The sequence below is a fragment of the Pleurodeles waltl genome, chromosome 6 (assembly GCF_031143425.1).
Source record: "Pleurodeles waltl isolate 20211129_DDA chromosome 6, aPleWal1.hap1.20221129, whole genome shotgun sequence".
Lineage (NCBI taxonomy): Eukaryota > Metazoa > Chordata > Amphibia > Caudata > Salamandridae > Pleurodeles > Pleurodeles waltl.
Window position 1 is genome coordinate 167,837,534 of NC_090445.1, and position 23,809 is coordinate 167,861,342.

General features: G+C 45.8%; 1 protein-coding gene across 1 annotated transcript; it reads right to left on the minus strand.

The window, feature by feature from the left end:
- Positions 1–806: 806 nt before the first annotated feature.
- On the minus strand, positions 807–22,284 carry COA3 (cytochrome c oxidase assembly factor 3). Its single transcript, XM_069237730.1, has 2 exons — positions 22,035–22,284; positions 807–1,335 (listed from the first exon to the last, which is right to left on the minus strand). Exons 1-2 carry the CDS (start codon positions 22,231–22,233, stop codon positions 1,232–1,234), a joined length of 303 nt encoding a protein of 100 aa, XP_069093831.1. The 5' UTR covers positions 22,234–22,284; the 3' UTR covers positions 807–1,231.
- Positions 22,285–23,809: the final 1,525 nt, after the last annotated feature.

The window sequence follows — 23,809 nt, forward strand, 5'->3', positions numbered from 1 at the left end:
GTGTGACTGAGAATGTGGTTGCAAAACATTCACAGTTACCTCCAACATCAAGTTGGTGGTAACCCTTCGAAAACAGAAAGGGGACCCCTTCCCCTTCATGAATGGGGGCACAAAACTTTTTTCAAAGTAGGCAGTGGTCCCGTGGAATACTCTAAGAATACGCTGGTGACAGGGCACTTAACAAATGCAAATAACACTGGTGGTATTTGCAGGAATATGGTAATGCACCACACCATATGAGTAGCTGCAATGGATTCTTGTTGTACCCTATAACATTCGGGGGACCTTCATACCAAATGTCTTAAAGATGAAACAAAGCTGAAGTCGCCATCATAATGAATGGACAGATAAGTATGGACAGGAATGGTGAAAAGCTGTAAATGGGTAGGGATTTCCATTGTTTTGTCAGCAAACCACACAACGACTTAAAAGGATACTGCATTACAAACAGCAAAAGGGACAGGCATGTTCCATTCAATAGGCTATCTACTGCACTTCCCATAGACATTTCCCATCTATCCCACCATACTGCATTTACTTCAGTGAGACGATACCAACGAACTCATCTTAAAAACAAAAAGAAATGCTACATCTGCTCACCACTTTCCGAATTCCTAAATAGCATCACTAATTAAATCAACACTTTGCTAGGCGAAGCACAAAATTGGTGAACTCAGGCACAAATAACAATGACAAGAGAAAACTCCAATCAATGTACTTCTGCACAGAAAACCCCTCTAGACAGAAAGCAACTTGATTACCGTTGTTAAGGTTGGTAAGAGAGGGCAGTTCAATACATTCAACAGTACTTTTTACTTCCACATTTATTTATTTTTAAAATAAAGTATCTATTTCATGAATCACTATAGCAAATTAATGTACACACCAGTGAAGACATTGCATTATGGTCATCGACATTCAGTACATGGAGGTTTTACCTTCATGAAATAAAAAAGGAGATCAGAATTAACTTTGAAATTGATTACGTGTCAGATAACATCCTTCACCCGTGATTGTTCAAAAAGGTCACTCAGCAGCAGTGTAAGAAGGACGTAATTTAAAAATGAAGAATGTATGTTTTCTGGAAAAACTTTTGAGAGCATAAACTTATTTCCAAAAGCTGGCAGCAACATGGAGAAACAATGAAGAAAAATGGTAACAGTAACAAGTCCTCAATAAAGCCCAAAGCAACGTGTGGTCTCCTCTCCACTTCAGTTCTGCGATATTATGCTCAGTTTGCAGATGTTCTGGGGACTCTGGCACGGGCAACTTTGGCTTCCTCTTCAAGTTCATCCAGAAACTTCTCTTGGGAAACAGAATAGAAGGTGTATCCATCTAGATTACATAGTTAAGGAATCACTTGCATTGGTAATGTAATAATATTGCAATATTGCTTCACAAACTAGGTTCGTATTGATGAAAAATCCACTTGAACTGGAGACAAAAGCATTTCGATATCAATTCAACAGACACCATAAGTAGGGGGCAAGTTCCTAATAAATGACAAGTAATTACTAAACAAAAAAGACAAGCAGCAAACACACAGATCACTAGGTAAGTAGGAGAAAGCTGAATACCAAATCTGCATTTATATCATTCTGGCTTTATGTACAAGACTGCTCGGTTATTCAACAACTTTTAGTATAGAAATCTACACCTTCACTTATCTACACTTTAAAATAAAGAAGGTCTGAAATCTTTCTGATTACACAAGACTGACTATACCATACAACTAGGTCATGTCTGTGCATATTCCAATACTCTATGCATGCCATGCTTGGTTTAGATGCGCACTCTGATTTTACATAACTGTAAATAAACCTAGAATATATTTGACGGCAGAGCCTAGGCTGTCCAGTAAGGAACAAGGAGAAATGTTTCAGGCTGATGCTCTCCACTGAACGACAGTCTTGCTCAAATGACTTCACTTCACTATGACTCAAGTTCATTTATTTACAAAAGTTATGGACATTTACCAATGGCATTAGGCCTGTGTGAGTGTTAAGACTCGCACTTCATGTGCAGTTTGCTCCCCATTTGTCGACTATAAGATCAGAGGCATGGCTCCCTAGGGTTGTGTCCTGTCTCCCCCGAGATTCCCGGATGCTTGTGTGGGTATGACTGAAGGTCAAACTTACGACTAAGGGCTCTGTTTCGACTCCTAAGGTAAGTCTGGAACACAAGTTCTGGCAAGAACTCTCATATTCTCATGGTAGAGGAAGCACCATCTATTTAAGGCCAGACCTCCGTCTTCATGATGCTTGACTTACTTTCTCCAATCCGGGAGAAGGTTTACTGGCTTGACAGCTCTGGGGCATATCCTGGATTTTGCTCGCTAGCTCAGCGCTACCGTCCTCGCACTGATCAAGCTGAATTCCTCGCTATGCCTCCTCAGTAGTTTCCTGTATTGCGCCGCTAGCGCTGAAGCCTGCACCACGTGCCAAAAGAGATTTCCTACATCCCGATGCTAGCACAGAGGTCCTGCATTGCCTGGCTAAGGATTTGTCAGGTGTTGCTAACCCTTTCAATCCCTTGCTTCCCCTGTTAGTTAGCAGGTCAGTGCACTGTACCATAGTTCCCAGATAGGCAGTATAGCGAACTTTATTTAGTAATCCTTTTTTCTAGCCTTTTTCTTTCCCTCTCCATAATCCGACTGTGATGTGCTGGGAACATAAATGTTGATCCTACAAATATTTGCCTATGAGAGACTGTATTCTTTGACACTACACCCGATTTAGTAGTTTGCTTTCCTACTTTAGAATGGAGCTCATTGGTCATTATCCTATGATTGAAATAGGATTTTATGGATAATTCTCTACGAAGAAATAGGGACTAGGTTCTCCATATATTCCTCAGTTATTTCTAATACGGGTGAGCTTGATTCTTGTATTCAAAGGGGTTTGACCGTGAGGCTGCTGTGTGTATGTTTTAGGTTTTCGGGTATACAACTATAACCCTTGGTATGCCTTGATTTGTTTTAGAATCATATGATCACTATATGTTTGGACGAGAGCTCGTTGTTGGTGTCCTTACATAAAGAAAGCAAGTCCAGTACTCCTGAAAGAGCTGCCAAGTGTCCAAGAGAGTTGTTGTCTCTTACTTTCTTCCCCCTTACGGCTAATCGCTCACACTTGTTACCGTTCAGTGCGCCGAGTTAGCCTGGAGGCGAGAGGACAAACTATCCCCTTTTCTGCCGAACCTGGGATTCGGGTGAGGTGGACTGTGATAATGAGCTGAGCATGTCACTTTAGAAATGTATGAACTTTACAAAGTCTTGGCAGAGTGAAAACGTTATGATTTCTATAAGCGAAACATTCATTTCCACTGAATCTCCATTTTTTCAATCTTTGGCATACATTAAATAGGAGTTTCATTAAAAGATTTATTATACATAAATATACAATATGCCAGCTAAAACTGTTTACAAAGTTAGCAGTAAGTTTCATTTTTTCATGCTGCCAAATATAGTTTGAGATACAATTTAATTAACAAGCAAACAACAACTAATCTCATATTCATACTCTAGATCTGACTTGCAGACAAGGCGTGTTCTTAAAGAAGTTTTTATTTTAGAAACAAATAGACATTTCTTGATCAAGCTGCCAAAAAAGTATAATGCTTTTTTAGGTCTGGCATTACTGAAGAGGTGCTTAGGCTCTTCCTACATGTTTTTCCTTAACTATAGCATTTGATTGGGCAGAACTTGCACACTTCCACTGAAAAAGAGTGCCTGTATTATACTTTATGTCATATTGGAAAGAGTTTCTCAGTACAGTAGGCCTAAATTGGTTATGGTGACAAGCTGATGCCAGAGTTCTGGTGTGTAATTAAGAAAAATGTTACAACAAAGGCAATAAGCCCAACTTTATTGTGAAAAATATATGGGCCAATAGGCTTGTAAGGGTGCTCTGTTGTCACACTGTGATAAAACCTGTAAATAGGTCTTTTGTTACATTTTTGCATCGTGATACTGATAAGACGGATGGGAATATTTATGGAACTCATTATGCTGGTTCACCTATTGGTGGTCTGAAGAAATGGACCACCGTTTGTTTCTGTTGAATCTGCCAGAAATATAGGGATTAATTTAGAACCAATGTTTCATAAAAATGATATTGACAAGCTTTCACAAAAACGGTTTCTTTACTCTGCACACACTGAGGAACATTTTACATTTTCTCGAGGAAACCAACAGGAAATATGTTGTCCAGGCATTATGATCCCACACCTGGACTAATGTAATTCTCTTTAACTGGGACTTCCTTCCTATATCATCTCGAGACTGCAGCACCTCTCAAATGCTGCTGATTATTGCATTCTTGGAGGGTGTGGGGGGTGGAGGGAAATCACATTCCCTCTTATATGAGATCTCTCTACTGCTTTTCTGTCATTAAAAGATGTCTTTTAAAGGCGTTATGTTTTAGTCACAAAGTAATTCATTGTTCCTGTTACCACATTCACCATGTGCAAAACGTTTTTTTTTTTTTTTTAAATGCACTCACACAAGAATTTTAAGATTGAGACAAGCTAACTCACTGGTGGTTCCTGTGTTTCCAGAGTCCATCTTAGTGGCTGCACCTTTTATGTGCTTAATGCCAAGGCACTAAAATAACTACCATATTAACTCAGAACCATAACTATTTTCTTCAGTTCTTTGAGCTTATATAAAAACACATATGTTTTGTTGTTTACTATCATTACTGTTAACTTTGCAGATTCTTAATTTAGCGAATTTAACTAAGAGTGATTGTTGATCCCTAAAAAACACAAATCACTCCTGGGTGCACTCACTATGGCTGTATACCTGTAGGATACCATTTTCCTACTTTATGCTGGACAACTGCATCCAGAACGCCCCCAATGGTCTCACTCCTGCCACTATTTGGGGGACACTACACAGCATTTGGTTGTCTGTCATCAGCGTACCCCAATGCGTTGGTCCTTTGTTGGTGCTCCAGATGGAGGGAGCCAATGGAACATTTACCATGGATGTCTGCAGCTAGTGCATGCTTTGGGCTGTTCCTTTTTCACACATGGATGAACACGACAGAACAATTATTCTGGCTGCCTGCAACCCGCTGCGTTCCTGTGTGTCGCTCAGCTGCCACCCCTGCATAGCCCCTAAAGAACATTACTAAATCTTTTTTTTTTTAACATACATGCATATGAGTCATTCAATGTTGCTCCTAGATGACCCCAGATACTATTACTGGCTGTAATTCAATTCATTCTTTATTCATGATTTGGAACTCAATGAGGTCCACATGATTCAAAGCATAAAATCCAATAGGCAAAATAATCATAATATTCAATAACACCCACAATAAAACATCATAAAAATAGTTCTTCAGCAAATATCAACTATTAAAAACTCTTTGTAAATGTTATGACATTTCAAATCCCAGGTAAACAAATACATGGTTCAGAGAGAAGTAAAGTGCAGCATGGAAGGTAATAAAAATTATGTACCCACTCCCACAATTTCCCCATAATGAGCTCCCCCCCTACACCAGCCACACACCATGGATGTAAACAAAGGAATCTCCCTCCTAGCAGAGAACAATATATCCCTTAGTATACATTCAAAGCACACCAGAAAAACGTATAGGTTCTAGTATAAATTACCTATAAGACGTGTAAACATGGAAACCACCCTCATAGCACCAAAAACAACAATATAAATTTATAAATCACAAAAACATTAAGGTTCTTGTGCAAATTATCGCAATCGGAGAAGAGACTCTCGCGCCCATAATCTTCCCATAAACATTTCCACCCTACTACAACAACACGCCCTTCGTATAAACATGGGAACCACCACTTCCTAGCAACAAATGCATGTCTGATTGTATCCATTTATAATTCCCTTAACAGTTTAAAGAAGAATGCATTAATATGCATTCATAAATTACAGCATTCCTAGGGAAAAACAGAACCTCTCGTGTCATCTCAACAAAGGATACCCTATATTTTACAAACACTGGACGTAAATAACGATAGAGGCTGCAGAACCAGGCAAACAAAAAGGTACACAATTGAGATCTTGACATCCAAAATCAAAAACATTACATGTTTTCTCCATTTTTCCATGTGAAGCCAATTTGCAATTTAATCATTTAAAGAAAGCAAATTCATTCAAAATGAAGCCATAAAGCGACAAAGACCATGTTCCAGGTTTCAAAACAAATACTTCGAATCACATTCAGCCCTCTGTCCCTAGCTAACACCTGTAACCTTTTTTTACTCTCACGATGCATAAAATCTCTCTGCACACTAAAAGTACTAGTGATCATTTTTAACAAAGATTTCAATTCTAAATTGGAAAGGAAGGTTATAATCTCTTTCTGCCAGCCTAAATATCACAATGCAAGGAAAAAATCTTGAGAAAACTAGTATTTCACAGGCTCTGACTCAGATCTCACAGTTCATGAGGATTCACATAGATTCCTTTTCACTATTCTTCAACTGAAAGCCCCACCGAACCGTCCGACAGGCCTTGTACATAGGAGCTAGTCAGCCTGATTGCTAGTATCAGGGTAACTATATTAAACCCTCAGATGTTACGTGGAATTTGCCCCTACATTTGTTCTAGAAAGCCCCATCTATCCTAATTAACAGATTCTATGGCATACAATGAAGTCAGGGGGACTTTCAACTTAAAGACAAACAGCATTGCCCTGTTGCCTTATAAAAGGTGTGTATACCATTTGCATGTGAGGAGGCCTTCTGTGAGCAATTATCAATATGGGCTACATACCGTATGCTACCTAAAACCACTGTCTTTACACAGGAGTAAGATTTAACCATCTCCAATTTTTCTTCATCTAGACCACAAGGCAAATTATAGCGCTTCCCATACTTTCTGCTTTTCAGTATTAAGATTTTACTCTTCGAAACTTTCATTTTAAAAAAAATGTGACGATGTATACCCTTGAAGGGACAACAATCTTTCCTTCAACCCCCACTGAGTTAAATCCATAATTATGTCACCTGCATACATCAAACAGGGTATGGCGCAACCACCTATCTTTGGAGCATCTCCCATACTAGCTGCCAAACAGTGTGGTAAATCAGACACCTACAGGGAAAAGACTAAAGGGGCCAACAGGCACCCTTGCCTTAGCCCATTTTGTGTTGGAATCGCCTCAGACAAACCACAATCACCCCCTTGAAGCACCTGGCGCCATGTGGCCGAATACAGAGTAATTATTAGAGACAAAAGGATTTTGGGAATTCTCAATTTCTGCAGTTATTTTTTTTTCCAAAGCACAGGTCGATCCACCTTATCAAAGGTGGTAGAGAAATCAATGAAAGCCACATAGACATTGACCTCCCTTATGACTGTGTAGTTTTCCACAATGAGATTCAACATGCAGATGTTATTGAAAAATACAATGCTTTACTCGGAAGCACGCTTGCTCCAAGGGGAGAATATTACGTTCCACCACACAGTCAGTAAGATGCCCCAATAAACTCTCTGCAAAGACTTCCCCATTGCATCTAATAATGCAATTTGTCGATAGTTACCTAGCATTAGTCTGGAGCCCCTTTTATAAAGGGGGATTATACTACCCGACCAAAAAGGGGGAGTAACCCTATTCTGATAGAAATAGAAAAAAAGAGGAAATAAAAAGGAAGCCCACAACACCGGCTCCTTTTTAAGGAGAGACATTGGAATTTTATCTGGGCCCAGGGCCCTTGAGGCTCTCATTTTCTTAATGAGCCTAATAATCTCATTCTCAGAGGGGGCATAGCCACTAGAAGAATCGGTAACTGGCAGAAACAGAGGTGACAACCAATACGAACAGGAATTTGCAGAATACAGGTTTTCAAGATACTCTCTCCATACTTTTTCTTTTATAGGAACTGGCAAAGGCCGAGTTCTGCTGCCATAGGCGTCCGCAATAATTTCCCAATTTTTTTTTTTTTGCATCCCTATTGGTAGCTGCCTCCTTTAACAAAACCCAATTGCTATCTTCTTTTTCCTTTCTTATGGAATATTTAAGCCTATTTCTTTTCCGAATAAGGTGGGCAACTAATTTACTTTGCTCAAGGGATTTATCTAAAAATTGTGCTCTTACTAATTTATTTATTTCTCTATTCAAGCAACTCACTGGATCCAAACATGGTCTACAATTGAAGGTTAGATTATTATTTTTAAATGAACAAGCTGTAATCATAGACTTTACACACACTCAATGTCTCACCAAGGGGTCCACATGATGCTGCGGATTCTCCATTAGTACCATAAGTGGTTCTTTCATTTTTACACATGTTTTGGCATTCCAATACATTCTGCAATTAGTTCTTTTAAAAATTCTAACAATTCATTTTTGAAATTCCAGGAGCCTACCTCAGAGGAGCCCACTTCTAACCTACAAAAAATTAACCTGTGGTCATTAAGGGTATCCCCAAGCACTTCCATATGGGACAATCTATTTAAAAAAGTAAAATTAGTAAGTACATAATCTACAATAGACCCACCAGTGCAAGACAAATGGGTAATCTTTGCTAGAGAGTCATTTTCAGATCTACCATTTACTGCCAGAAGTTTGGATGATCTTAGGCCTTCAAGCAAGATTAAATCTCTTTTGTTTCCTCTACCACTGACAGGAAACACGGCAGAGGAATTTTAAAAGCCCCTTTGGCTTCATTTGCAAAAATCCTTAAGGTATGAGGGGAAGTACTTAACATCAGGCAGAATATAAGTGTTTACAACCAGGAAAGAATCCCTGGCCCTCTGGTCCCTATTTGGCTCTGTTTTCTCTGCCTGAATTAAATTGGAGATGTGCAGAAAATAATTATAGTCCTTCCTAACTTTGGCATTAAGCAAATCTGCCATACCTCCTTTTGGGTGACCCATCCTAACCTGGCAAGCTAGTGCACTTAACACATGATAACCTTTTGTAGCCCAATTATTTACACACCATGTTTCCTGTATGCAAAGTATATCAGCCTCTAAACCTTTCAGGAATGATAATTTATTATTATCAGACAATCGACCCACAGCATTCCAAGAGATAAATCTAAGGCCTGCACTAGCAATTAATATTAGCCCTTAACCCTGTCGACTGATTAGAGTTAAGCACCTCTGCCATCCATCTCCAACTCACAACATCTTCCTCTATGGATGAGAGTCAATCTACCGCCATTCAACCTCCAGGGTGCAAAGAAACCCTCCTGCCACCTTTCCCCACAGAGGCCAGCAATTTTTCATCCCTTTCAGATGGTAGAATCGCTAGGGAACTAGTCGATACGTGAGAAACAACCGGGTTAACAACTTGATTATGGAAAAGCTCAGATACCATTTCCTTCCGGTCAGGGAGAACATCAATACCACAGCAACGCAGTTTGTCACCATTCAAAAGCACCAGATTAGATATTACTTTTGAATTAAAGCCAACTCTAGCCCCTCCATAGTGACTGTGGTTGATAACTTGAATCAAAGTGAGGTCACTACTATGAGTCATTCTAGGCTCAGGGATTTTGGCAAAACAGCCCAGTAAGAAAGACCTATTCAAGGTTTCCTGATCAAAAATATTGAAAAATTCTAATGATTTTGTGATTGGTACCTGAACGACTGGCGTAACACCTCTTATTAGCCCCTTCCTACTTGTATCGTAAATACCTTTATCTTCTACTTCAGAAAAATAGGTCAGCTCGGGGAATCAAAGAATAAGAAGGGGACATTGCTATCTGAACAAAAGCTACTACAGACTGGCCATTTCTCCTTTGCATGGTTGGTGAACTCCACAGTGGAGCCCTAACAGGCAATACCGATGGAGGGGAACTTATAATTTCTAATGGCCTTCCCCCTCTGCTGCTACTATGCTTTGAGTCAGACCAGCCTTTAGAGGAGAGGTTGTAGCAGAGTTCACATCAAAACTGAGTTTTCTTGGCCGTCTCTTATTAATACGGCAGAGTTTCCTCCTCCTTGAAGACTTTTGCCCCTTTACGCTCTTATTCTTAGCAGCTTTAACCATCTTTTCTTGTTTATCTGAATCCTCCATATCTCCAAAAATAGGTAAATATTTTCCCCTTCCGATTTAATTACGTGGGGCATAGTTAAGGGCTGTAACTCTTCTTCTCTTATCTGAAAACACTACTTTAAGGACTAAGATGAATCCAGCCCAAATACATCGTGACTCCCTCTCCCCTGTGGCCCACACAAAGGTGGTCCTGCTTGAGTACTGGAATCCTTGCCCAAGGATGTAAGACTCTCTATTTCTCCCTGACCCTTATTAATAGCACAATTACTCAGAAACCGCAGAGGCAAACCTTCATAACCTTTAACTGCTAGGGAAGTAGCTTTTTCAACTAGGGTCCTTTTATCCATAACAAGATGTTTAGTTAAAGCCAGGATTGTGTCCAGGTTTTGATCAGAGTTAGTTACTGACTCCTCCATCAAAGCCAAAATCGAAGATAGGATTCTCTCTAAGCACTTAAAGGTATCGAACAACAAATCCCTTTCTTCCACGGGATGTCAAAAGATATTTGGCAAGAGAAAAAGATCTGGGGTATTAGACATCCCCAAGTTGACTGAATGACTTCCACTAGGTGTAGTACTAAACAACTGTAGCCTAGGCGGGGAATCAAACAGAGATCACAACTTACTTCCTGCTGAAACCTGTGTAGAAGTAGGTGGCAAAGAGACAGAGTGGTGACAAATTAGGCACTGCAGCAAGATCAATGTCAGGGAGAGTGAAATCTTGAACCAAAGGAACACTTTCCATTGCTGAAGGAATTAACTGCACCAATCTCTCTTTTGTAATACTGGCTCCACTCCAGTCCCTATATCGAACTAGGAATTTGTAAGTAATTCCTGCGGACTCTCCCTCAAGACCCCTTTATTTGTCCATACTTCTCTTTCCGGAGAAAAGGTGGAAATTGTGTTAAATCTTTCACTGCATTCAAGTGCGCAGACTTATTCCTTAGGTGGTTAGCTCTGGTCTTTGTACAGACTCGAGAAAACCAGCTTCCCCGAGCAAAGCTTCTTACTTGTCATACCTTACTCTTTTAAGAGAAAGCCCTCTTTTCCAGTGACTTACTACTGGGGGCCATAATACCAATTCTGCAAAGGCCCAATTATTCACAGAGAAGTCACACTCCCACCACCTCAGAAAAGGGCCTTACAGCAAAGTTCCTCTTCAAAAGCTTCCTACACAGGCTACAGGAGTATTACTCACGGTGTGCTATATAGTACCCTAGCACAACCACTACACCCACCCACCTCTGACCCTCCCGACTCACACCACTCCCTCTTCTCCCCCCTCCTCCTCCTTCTTCCCCCTTCCACCCCCTCCTTCCTCCCCACCACCAAAAGCCTTGCCTCCAGGCTGGCCCCTATTGATGTGACCGGCAAGGGAGCAAGCCGCTTCCGCCCCACCTGAGGTGACCAGTGGCTCCAAGTCTTAGCTCGCCTTCTCCAACCTGGGCTTTAATACCTCCTGCCTCTCACTTACAAGGTGCCAGTTTGGGTGCCACCACGGGGTCCAAGCTGCTGATTAGCTAGGCTTTGTGGTAAACAGCTGGGGGAACCACTTCCCACTTTCCTCCAAGTGCTACCTTGTGCCACCAAATGCCTTCTGGAGCTGCCCTATTGCCGCCAAAGGCCTCCCACCGGATTACCCGCCCAGCTGCTCACCAACAGCTGTCAAGAGGGCCAAAATATAGCGGGAGCAAGGCTTGCAGGCCTGTGATTAACTTTCAGTGCTTGCAGGTCTTGCAGTGAAGAAGATCCCAGCCTCCTCGCAGTACCCCTACTCAGCAGCGCCCCCTTTCCACTCATGTCTCGCGACACCCTGCACCACAACTCCACAGGCTCTACTGACCCCACTGACCCTGCCAACACAGGCAATGACACCGGAAGCAAGCTCACATCACCGTCACGTCACCTGGCTGTAAACAATGCATCTTTGTGAGGCTCTCAGGAGTCACTCGAATATATAAAGGATCTGCTAATTAATGCCTTACCCACTGCATGTCATGGGCTGCTCTTTTGTTACTCATGGGTAGATCTTATACACAACCGCACAATCAGAAAAAAAAATTATTTTATGTAAATTGGTTGTTTTGTATATCTATCAGCCTTCACAAACCAAGATGCAGCGACCCAAGGCAAGAATCCATCTCTGGTTGCTCATGCAGCAAGTCTTTGGCTTGGTTCACATTATACAAATAGAGCATACATACAAAAAGAAGCAACCACTTAATCACAGATTAAAGCAGCAGGCCACATTAATGCCTAAATGTCCCAGGTCTAAGGTAAACGCTTAATTTACACGGCCAAGCAAATATTTTCTTCCTCCTGTACACAGCCCGATCCGGCCCTTCAACCCAATGTCCATCTTATCCTCTTCTTGTCAAGGGTTACCACACATACCCTGCCAAGCATTCCCAGGTAATGTCCAACACCTTCAAGTCAGTTCTGCATTTTAGCCAACAAGAGGTTACATACTGAGATACTTAAATTTAACAGCCCTACAAAGTATCCTAGGTTAGAAAAATACATTTTGGTGGGTTTTCCTCACAGTATTGCCAGGACCCGAGATTATCACACAATTAGAGGCAGCAGAAAATTAAATATTACCGTTCCTTGCAGATAACTGGTCAAATCCATACTCTAGATTTGCATATGGTTCTGTCAGCAGGCCTATTTGGAGGTTGTCGTCCTGATTTTCATACATATGGTGCTCTTCGACCTGCTGATTAGTTTGAGTGAAATATTCAGGCAGTCCCCTTGGAGATTCCTGCTTCGCTGATTGGGTAAACAAGAGGTTGCTTTCTAATGCTACCTGCCTCCTGTACTGATACCAACCCACGAAAGCAGCCATGCAGGAGATGTACAAGCAGGGGAGAGCACTGTCCTCTCCAACAGTGACTCAGTCATCAGGAAGAGCCTTCATGACAGACTGGCTGCTGAACGGAGCAAATCAGCCCCAGTCCAATTAATGTACCAGGTAGGAGTCCATCTAGGTTGCTGTAGTGTCCTGCTGGACACATTCTAGTGTTTATGCCAGCCACTTGGCTGAGGGCTGGTCTTACATTCACACCCCACACCCACCCAATACAGGCATCACCAGTCAGGTGATCCTGCCAATGAAAAGGGCCGGGTGCACGTGCCCGAGGCCAGTTCTTACTATCATGCTATGGAGTCTGTGTCCCTTATTTTAGTAGCATGAGGGCCTAGGGCCCCCAACACTATAATGGCGACGAGTTGGTCTGATTCCACGTGGCCGCAAGTAGCAACTTCTAGGCTGTGCTAGGAGGGAGAAGAAGGAGCGACCTCTGACCTGCTTTAGGTCTAGAGCTCGCCCCCCACGTCCGCAGCACCACCCAGCTGTCTCGTGCCCCTGACCCCCGCCCACGCTGCTGCTAGCGTGTTCGAGGCCCTGGTAAGCCTCTCTTGACCAGTGTGCCGCTTTTTCGCCGTCTGTAAGTGCTTTTTCCTAATTTTCAGCGCCTTGCCTCCTTGCGCTTCTGCCCCCGTTGTGCCCCTCTGATTGCTGTACCCCGATTGTATTTTGTGCCATTAGTGTATTTCTGTGACTGTTTTCATATTGTGCCCGACTTTTTTGTGCCTTGTTTTCTTGTTTTTCGCCCCTCGGGCGCTCCCCCTTGCAGTTCTCTCCCTGCCGCTGCCTCCCTGCGGCCCCGCCCCCCTTGCACCCCCATTCGCTGCTCCCTCCCGCCTCCCAGCTGCTCCTCCCTCCCCTCTCCCTTCCTAATGGCTGGTGCTGCGCTGGCGCGCCGGAGGCGCACCAGAGGCAAGCCCGTCTGCGCCCGTACCGCACCCAGCACCACCCCCCCTGGTCCTCGCGCCCCGCGCCCCAGACCTTCGTTACTCGGCCAGCGAACTCCTCGCCCTCAAACCTGGCCCCTCCACAGAGTGCTTCCAGGCCAGCCCGAAGCACACCAAAGGACCTTTTTCCTGCCGTACCTGCAACTTCTCCTGCAACAGAACAACGAAGCCAGCAACAACCAACACCAACCACCTGCACTGCATCCTCCTCAACACACGCTCCGCACGAAAACACGCCATAGAGCTCTGGGACCTGCTCGACACCACCGCCCCAGACGTGGCCTTCCTAACCAAAACCTGGTGGAACGATTCCTCGGCCCCTGACATCGCCATCGCCATCCCTGACGGATACAAGATCACCAGAAGAGATCGCACCAACGGAATCGGCAGAGGAATAGCCATCGCCCACAAATCTACCCTCAAGATCCACACCCACACGGACGACACCCTCAAATCAGCCGAACATCTCCACTTCCAGATTCACACGGACCCCAACACTACCCTCAGAGGAACCCTCATATACCGTCCTCCAGGACCAAGAGCCCCCTTTAGCGACACCGTCTCCGACCTCGCAAGCACCCACGCCCTCGCCAGACTACATCCTCCTGGGAGATCTGAACTTCCACCTGGAGAACAACAATGACGCCAACACCGCATCACTGACCTCCAACCTCTCCAACCTCTGACTCCGTCTACTGGTCAACGCTCCCACCCACATCGCCGGACACACCCTTGATCCACTCTTCACTTCAAGCAACCACATCTCATTCAGCCACACCTCGGAACTCCACTGGACCGACCATCACTGCGTACATTTCACCTTCAAGAAAAACACCGAACACCACCGCACCCCTCTACCGCCACACCGCCGCTGGGGAAAAGTCACCGAAGAGCAACTAGCCAGCACCCTCGCCAAAAACCCACCACCCAACCCAACCGACCCGGACTCCGCCGCCATCAACATTCATCAATGGATCCTCAACTGCTCCAACATCCTAGCTCCTCTCAAGAGACCCACCGCCAACCAAGACAAGAAAAAACCAGCTTGGTTCACAGACGAACTGACCACCTCCAAACGCACCTGCCAGAAACTCAAGAAAAAATTGGATCCTCGAGCGCACACCCGACAACCTTACCACCCTCAAGGAAGCCAACTGTAAACACCACCAACTGATCCGACTCGCCAAACGCTCCCACTTCACAGAACGCCTCAACAACAACGCTCACGACTGCAAAGAACTCTTCTGCATCGTGAAGGAACTTTCCAACCCCAACGCCAACGACGTCCCTCCCTCCCAGGAACTCTGCGACGATCTCTCCACTTTCTTCTACCAGAAAATCGCAGCCATCCACGACAGCTTCAACACCCCACCTCTGCCGGACCCCACCCCCAACAACTCCTCCCACGCCTACAGCATCACCACCTGGACTCAAGTAGACGACGCCGAAACCCGAAAGACCATGAACTCCATTCACTCAGGATCTCCCGCTGACCCCTGCCCTCATCACGTATTCAACAAGGCCGACGCCACCATCGCCCCCGAACACCGCAATCTCTCCTTCCACACCTCGCCCACTTCCTAGAAGACAACTCCATCCTAGACCCCTCGCAATCTGGTTTCAGACGAAACCACAGCACTGAGACTGCACTCCTCGCCGCCACAGATGACATCAGACAACAAATGGACAACGGCGAAACCTCAGCACTGATCGTCTTAGACCTATCAGCCGCTTTCGATACAGTCTGCCACCGCACCCTACTAAACCGCCTCCACGAAGCCGGCATCCAAGACAAAGCCCTCAATTGGATCTCATCCTTTCTCTCCGGCAGAACTCAGAGAGTCCGACTCTCACCCTTCCGCTCCAATGCCACCAACCTCATCTGCGGCGTCCCCCAGGGCTCCTCACTCAGCCCAACGTTGTTCAACGTCTACATGGCCCCCCCTCGCACAACTGGCCCGCCAACACAACCTCAGCATCATCTCCTACGCCGACACCCAGCTCGTCCTCTCCCTGACCAAAGATCCTCTCACCGCCAAAACCAACCTCCACGAGGGACTGAAATCCATCGCCGAGTGGATGAGCAACAGCCGCCTGAAACTCAACTCCGACAAGACGGAAGTCCTCATCCTCGGGCGCACCCCCTCGGCCTGGAACGACTCTTGGTGGCCCACCGCCCTCAGCCCCCCACCCACCCCAGCCAGCCACACACGAAACCTAGGCTTCATCCTCGACTCCGCCCTCACCATGTCCAAACAGGACAACGCTGTCTCCTCGTCCTGTTTCAACACCCTCCGCATGCTCCGCAGGATCTTCAAGTGGATTCCAACAGGAACTAGAAAGACGGTGACCCAAGCCCTCGTCAGTAGCAAACTCGACTACGGCAACGCACTCTACACAGGCATCCCAACGAAAGACATCAAACGACTCCAACGCATCCAGAACGCATCCGCCCACCTGATCCTCGACGTACCCCGCCGGTGCCACATCTCCCCCCACCTGAAGAACCTCCACTGGCTCCCCGTGGACAAGAGGATCACCTTTAAACTCCTCACCCACGCACACAAGGCACTGCACAACACCGGACCCACCTACCTGAACTCCAGACTCAACTTCTACATTCCCTCACGACAACTACACTCTGCCAACCTTGCCCTCGCCATCGTCCCCCGAATCCAACGCAAGACCTCTGGCGGCAGATCCTTCTCCTACCTCGCCGCCAAGACCTGGAACTCTCTCCTCACCCCACTACACCAGACCCAGGACCTCCTCACCTTCAGGAGACTCCTCAAGACATGGCTCTTCGAACGATAGCAGCACCCCCCCCCCCCCCCCAGCGCCTCGAAACCCTAACGGGTACATAGCGCGCTTTATAAATCTTCTGATTGACTGAGGCCGCGACAGCAGAAGCACTATGGTGCAGACACGCACCACGTGGAACGGTGAGGAGCGTAGCGTCCCGCAGCACTGCCAATACGGCTGCGGTCGCCGTAAGTGAAAGTGCTACAGCGCTGCGTTGAGGCGCGAGTGCCCAGCGCCACCCTTTACCCTCCCCCCGTGGAAGAAAAACCAGGAACGGCCCGCAAGTCAGGGAGGGCTGCTGTGCTTGTTGCTGTTGCGCACCAAAGAAGAGCTGTGCGCAAAATGCCCTCGGCCATCCCCCGTGTCAACTGAAGCGCAGCCCGCAGCGTGGGGGAAGGTTGCTGGGGCCGCGCATAATGTGAGCATACGGTGCTGTTGCGCACCGTGAAGTACTGCAAAAAAAGGGGCTCCAAACAATGCCCGCTCCACACCCAAGAAGGTAACGCGGTCCGCAGCCTGCGCTTTATGAAATGTCAAGAGAAAATGCCCAGTGCCACCTCCCCCCCACACTTTTAAATGATACTGCTAGAAGCGCACAGCCCGCAGCGTGCACGAAAGAAGCTGTGGATGCGTATAAGGAGAAAATGGTGCTGTTGCGCACCGAAGTAAAAGGAAAGTGCCCAGGGCTGCACCACCTTTCCAAATGAAATATCAAGAGACCGGCCTGCAGTGTAAAATAAGCCTGCTGCGGCTGCGTGAAGGGAGAGAATAAGCTGAAGGTGCTGCCACGCACCGGAAAAGAACTTATGAAGCGTCCAGAGCCCTCCCGACCAGCAGTGTGCCTCCTCCCACGAGGCTGTGTTTTTGTTGAGTGAAAAAAAACAAAAAAAAAAAAAAAAGAAGAAGAGAAGAGAAGAAGAGAGAAAAGTGGGACAAAAAGAAGTAAATAAAACTTACCTGCAGTTCCTGCAGCCCGATGAACTCCTTCTGGAAGCATGGCTCCTCACCAGCATCTGTTTGGGAAAACGAGGCCCGGTGGGAGGAAAAGACTGTCTCTCAAGCTGGAAACAAGTGCAACACTGGCATCTAGTGGACAAAGTAGGTACTTCACCCTTGTTTCTGCTTTAATAGGGAAGCAAGTTATGTTGAAGACAAGTCTACAGCAACACCCCAGAAAGGGACTGTACCAGACCAACAGCGTGCCCGCAGATGGAAATGGCGCAGAAGATGGAAACGACGCTGCACAGAGAAGGAGAAGACTGCAGCTGTCCCAGCCAAGCTGCAATGGTGAGAAATGGACGCAAGTGTCATGTGAGGCACGAGAACATCCATGGCCTGCGCAGCCCCTGGCGGCCGTCCGCCACCACCGCTGAAAGAACGGCACATGCCCCAGCAGTGATGGACATGCCAGGCGTTAAGGGACACCCAGAAGTGAAAAAAAAAAAAAAAAAAAGACTGTCACTGGTGTGCAGAGAGCTGCGCCAGAGAACGTGACGACACGGGCAGAAGCCTGCGAAGATATAGAGAGCACCCAAGGGCGTGATGTAACCCACGGGACAAGAGGCCGTGTCAGTTGGCCACACAACGACAGAAGATGGCCACCGTTGGCCCATCAGTGACAGGGGTGTGGAATTCATTATGTAAGAGCTCTGATAATAGCCTCTCTGATTATGCCAGGGCTACTACCATAGTAGGGCTTGAATACTTGAAGTTTCAATCCCTACTGTAGCAATTTCCTTATTTTGCCACCTTTCTGCAGATCTGCATACTAGGGCTGGAGGAAGCAGTAAGCAATAGTTCCAGGGCTGGAATGCCTTTGAGTCTGCAAACCTACTAACCTGCATGTTTTAAAGATCTTCACCAGCTTCTCTCTAATATTTTCCCATAAAAGAAAGGTTGGACATTTACTCCTGACAATGGCAGAATTAGAACTTCTTCCAGGGTTGGGAAGAAAGTGGCTGGAGGGAAAATGAACTTGCAAATGCTCAATAGATTTTCACATGAGCAAATCTACACTTGCGTATTTACCCATGCTAAAATACAGTTCACAAATATTTTATAGGGGTACGACATATACCATGGGTGCACTTTTGTGACTTTCTTTAAGAATTTGGGGCCACATGTAGGTAGGTTCAGATTTGCGACTTGCAATTTGCGAGTCGCAAATCTGAATGTAGGATGGTGTCCCTGACACCATCTGTGATTCGCAAGGGCTTCGCAAATGCCCAACTCATGAATAATCATGAGGTGGGTCGCAATTTGCAACCCCCTTGCGAATAGCGGCCCTCACAGGGATGGTGGCCAGCTGGAGACAGCAGACCACCACGCCTGTGACTGCTTTTCAATAAAGCAGTTTCTTTTTTTTTTTTTTGTAATGCAGCCCGTTTTCCTTAAAGGAAAACGAGATGCGTTACAAAAACGAAAAATTAAACATTTTCATTTCATTTCCACTGCCTGCTCTGAAAAAATGTTTACAGTGACATTCACAATGGGGAAGGGGTCCCATGGTGACCCCTTCCCTTTTGCGAAAGTGTTAGCACCCATTTGAAATGGGTGCAAACTGCAAATGGTTTGCGCCCGCGTTCGTGGTCACAAAACAATCCTACATTGCACTGCTAGTCGCAATTAGGAAGGGAACACCCCTTCCTAATTGCGACAACCCGTTTTGAGATTCGGTAACCAGGTTACCGAATCGCAAAACTGGGTTTGTGCATCGCAATGTGCTTTTTGCATATCGCAAACAGTGAAAGTCGCTGTTTGCGACATGCAAAAAGCTACCTACATGTGGGTCTTGGTCCCTAATTAGGTCTGGTGTTAACAAAGACATTTTGTTTTTATTAAACTTCTATTTCTCTCTCTTTCGGCTGGCTTTACTGCGAGTGATGGCATTCTGCTCTTCCACAAGGAGCATATTGGCACACCAGTGGCCACGACATCCATCAAGTGATCCTTCCGCTGACGAAGACGCCGCCACTTGTCTGATCTGCAGAAGGATGGAAAACAGATCATCATCGTGATGAGGTGCATCGCCCAACCACCGAAGGAGCACAGCACCACCTGAGTGGAGGCAGTCAGTAACAAGAACCGACGCTGACAAGGCATGTCTGGCAACGTAGAAACTTACCACCTGAACACCTGCTAAGAGCCCCGTGAACCAGACACCTGCTGGTGAGAGCAGACCAGATCATTTGGACCATCCACTCTTGGGGTTGTACAAGACTTGGACGTGGCCCTAATGGGAGTTCAGAGCGAGTCCTTTGGCGCGGCCTACGTTGGCCCGCACAGCCCACGCAGTGCAGTGGCAATTCAGGGGCAAGGGCCTCCAACGAATTCCTGTGAGAGAGGAATCTTGCTGTGAGAGAATGTATCTGAGACAGCTCAACGTCAGGCATCGGGAAGCACGGAGGTCTCATATAGAGAGACTGGTCACCCAAAGACTTTGCACTATGGCCATAGCACCTGAATCCTGATGGCTTGAGCAGGCTGACCCTGCATCAACCACCCTTGTGGCTCCACACAAGATTAGGATTTGGTCCTGTAGGTGATTCCTCTGCTACGCCTTTGCTGAGCCTGTGATAAGCCATCACAGTCCACACAGTCCCGTGGCAGCCCGCCAGAGGGCCTCAAGGAGACTCCTGTTTGAGGAGGACTGGCACGAGAGGGAAGACTGCCGCTGGACTCCCAGGTGCACCAGGCCGTCACGTTATCTGCACTTAGGAGGTGGACAATCTCCAGAGCCGGAATGCCGCCCCGAACTGTGTACAGTGGACTCCCCACTGCTCCAGATGCACCCGCATCAGAAACTATAAATAGACTTGGACATCGTGAGCCCAGGCGGGACCATGCCGACAATATCCAGCGAACCGTGAGGTCGTGGACAAGCGACTGAAGTATCCGGATGTCACCTGCACTTCTGTTCGTGTCCAGCGCAGTCTGGTTGAACAACGGAGGTGTGCTGTGATGCTGAGTGCCCAGCTGCATCTGTTCTGTGCCGCAGCTCAGGCGCACTGCATGAAGAGACTCGGAGTATATATTTTGTGTCTTTGTTTCTCTCCCACAAGTTAGACTTTGTTGTTTCGTTCCTCAATAAAGTTTGGGAGGGATGTAGTGTCCTTCTGGACACGTTCTAGTGTTTATGCCAGCCACTCGGCTGAGGGCTGGTCTTACATTCACACCCCACACCCACCCAACAAAAGGAGTCACCAGTCAGGTGATCCTGCCACTAAAAAGAGCCAGGCACACGTGCCCGAGGCCAGTTCTAACTATCAAGCTATCATGCTACGGAGTCGGTGTCCCTTATTTTAGTAGCATGAGGGCCTAGGTCCCCCAACACTACAGTTGCCATGTTCCCGGCCAGCAGCTACAAGCATCACATTATACAGCAGCCGGAAGCGTGACAAACCTGCTCCTTGTAATCTCGGCAACCTTGACAGCCACAGCCTGTTACCGTTAATGGAACTTCTGATCATTATCTATCATGGTATTCGACGAGTCCAGACCGCCAGCAGTGCGAGGCAAACGTTCTGAGAGTTTGCAATTCAAGTATACAGAGTTTGGATTACTAGATACGTTGTTGTGTGCAAGTCCTATTTATAAAAGTCTCAAAAGTATGCCACCCTTCTTTACAGGCTGTACTCCAGCTGCAAAATATGCTGACAATCTACAATGTCCCCGTTCTGCTCTGCAATCAACTTTTGATGGACTTCCTGACCAGCACTGGATATAGCGTTTTAATAAAATAAGGCCTAACTCGCCGTTTTAGAGCCCATATTACAATGATACTACTGACGTAACAATCTTAGCAGTCTGGCTTTGTATCTAAAACCTATATAAAAAGCAAAACCACAAATCCCAAAACTAAAATGCCACTACTCACTTAAAGTATCACAATTTAACAGTGAGGACAAAGACTTTATTAGGCTGAAGAGAACCGCTTGTCACAGTTTACTTTATGTCGTGTCATGCCACGATGCAGGTACCAGAGTGCAGAAGCCAACTCCATTGCAAGAATGACGCATGCCTCTCAAAAACAGCATAAGAATCTCACAATTACAAATATCGTAAGGCACGTGGAGTTCAATTATGTTTATCTCATTACGCGAAGGGAAGTGATTAGGTGTACACGTAATAAAGTGTCACACGTAAGCACACTGAAGACATGGACTTTTCACACATAACCATTGTGAAAACTCGACTATGATTTATACTTATAACTTGACATGCTTAACTGAAAAATACACCTGAACAAAGTGTGTTGAGTCAAAAGTCAAGACTTGATGTTTGTGTCAAATATGAAGTGGATCACTAGTTAACAACTACGATGCGGCATTGCTTCCTCTCGCGCCTCACACACAAAAACACCTTACACTGCAGTTAACAGTGTTGCTCCTGCTGTATCAGCTTTCTCATGTAAAGGTCTGGTGAAGGATACAGATGCCCAACACTATGGCTCCAATTCCCAGACCGGTAGCCACGTTTCTGCCCCGAAGCTTATGCACATTCTTATGCCAGTGCGCTAGCTCCGCTCGCCTCATAGATGTTCTCTGCTCGGGCTCGAGATGGTCCCGCTTGGGATCTATCCTCTGCGCGAACTTGGCAGCTTTTTCCCCTTCGCCCGACTTCTGCTCCATCTTTCCGAATGTCCGTGAACTCTGACCCGGTTACGCACCTCTTTACCATAGAGATACCGTGAAGGCCCTGAGTGTCACAGCAAAGCCGAGAGAGCGGCCGTAAGTGGATAGAGCGCCACCTCCGGTCGTTTTAGAAACTGTACCCGGCAAGGCAGCAGCGATTACACAGCCTCAGTCTCCAGTAGGGTGAGCAGGGGTCTTGTATGTCTTGGGACAGGCCGTCTTTTTCACAATCTGTCCCGGCTAATTTCAGGAAATGTAGAGGCTCGAATGAACATAGAAGAAAGCAATTAATAATTCATGTGTTTCAGTGCAAGATAAGTTAGTGTACTGTGGAGGGTCCATCGGCTCCGCGAAGTTTCATACATGCCTACATGTTTTTTGTAGCAAGCCAGAGATTAAAAAAAATATTCGGGAGAATGTGTTTCTCCCATTGACTACTGTAGTAAATTCGCTACACATAAATCGTGCTACAAGCACTTTATTGCGACTATATACACTGCAAATACTATTGAAGCAGAGGCAATTTCAGGCGGGAGCCGGCAAAAATAAAGACATTTTTGGCTTCAAAAATCATGAGTCTCCCTCCTAAATCGGGTATATATTGTAGGGTGACGAGACGTCCCGGATTTGCTGGGGCTGTCCCGGTTTTTCGCCAGCTGTCATGGCAGATTTAAGCAAATTTGGCTTATGTCCCTGTTTTTGGAGGGGTTCAACAGAAAATAGAGAACATTTTTAGGTGTTCGAGAGCAGGGCTAGTTAGCGGTTGTTATAAGTAAACAATTTAATCAACAGGTAGGATGCTGGTTTAAAAAAATCATTTCATTTATTTTCTTAGTGCCTCTTCTGCGTTCCAATGATGATGAGAGCTGTCATTTTGCGACATTCAGTTGATGTAAAAATGTAGCCCTTCTGTTTTTGCTAAATGTCCCTGTTTTTGGTACTCGTGATCTGGCCACCCTAGTCTATTAGCATGTATGAAGTTTCCCAGATTTATACTTGCATAGTTGCCACGTTTTCAGAGGGCTTATTTGTGTGAAATTTCCAGGTTTGTAGTCTACTTAGGTGTGACATTTCAATACTTTATGTGTGACACTTTACCGTGTGTCAGGCATTGCAGTAATACCCATATCAAAAGGCTAATTTCAGAAATATCTCCCTTTTAGGTAGTATAATGGCAATTTGAGCAACCCAAGCAAAGGTCAAGCCTTGTTCAAGACAAATATCAGACTCTGGCTCAGCTAGTGTCCATGGGAATGTGGGGCCAAAAGAGAGAGAGCCCAAGCACCCTAAACATTGTTCCAGTCTCTCCCCAGTGAGACCTTCGGTAACAATGTATCTGGTAGAGACAGGATCTAGCCGCAGATACCTTAACTTAGAATCTTCCCCAGGCTCCAGCCTTGATCCGGAAACTTTTTTCCCTTAGTACATCTCAGCGTCGGCAGAGGGCGTCGCATGGCTTGGTGATGACATCGTCCGCTGGATGTGATGTCAATGGAGTATATATAACTCCCGCGCTGACGCCAGTTTCTTCCGTGACTGTTTCCGGTACTCAAAACGTGGAGCCACAATAGAT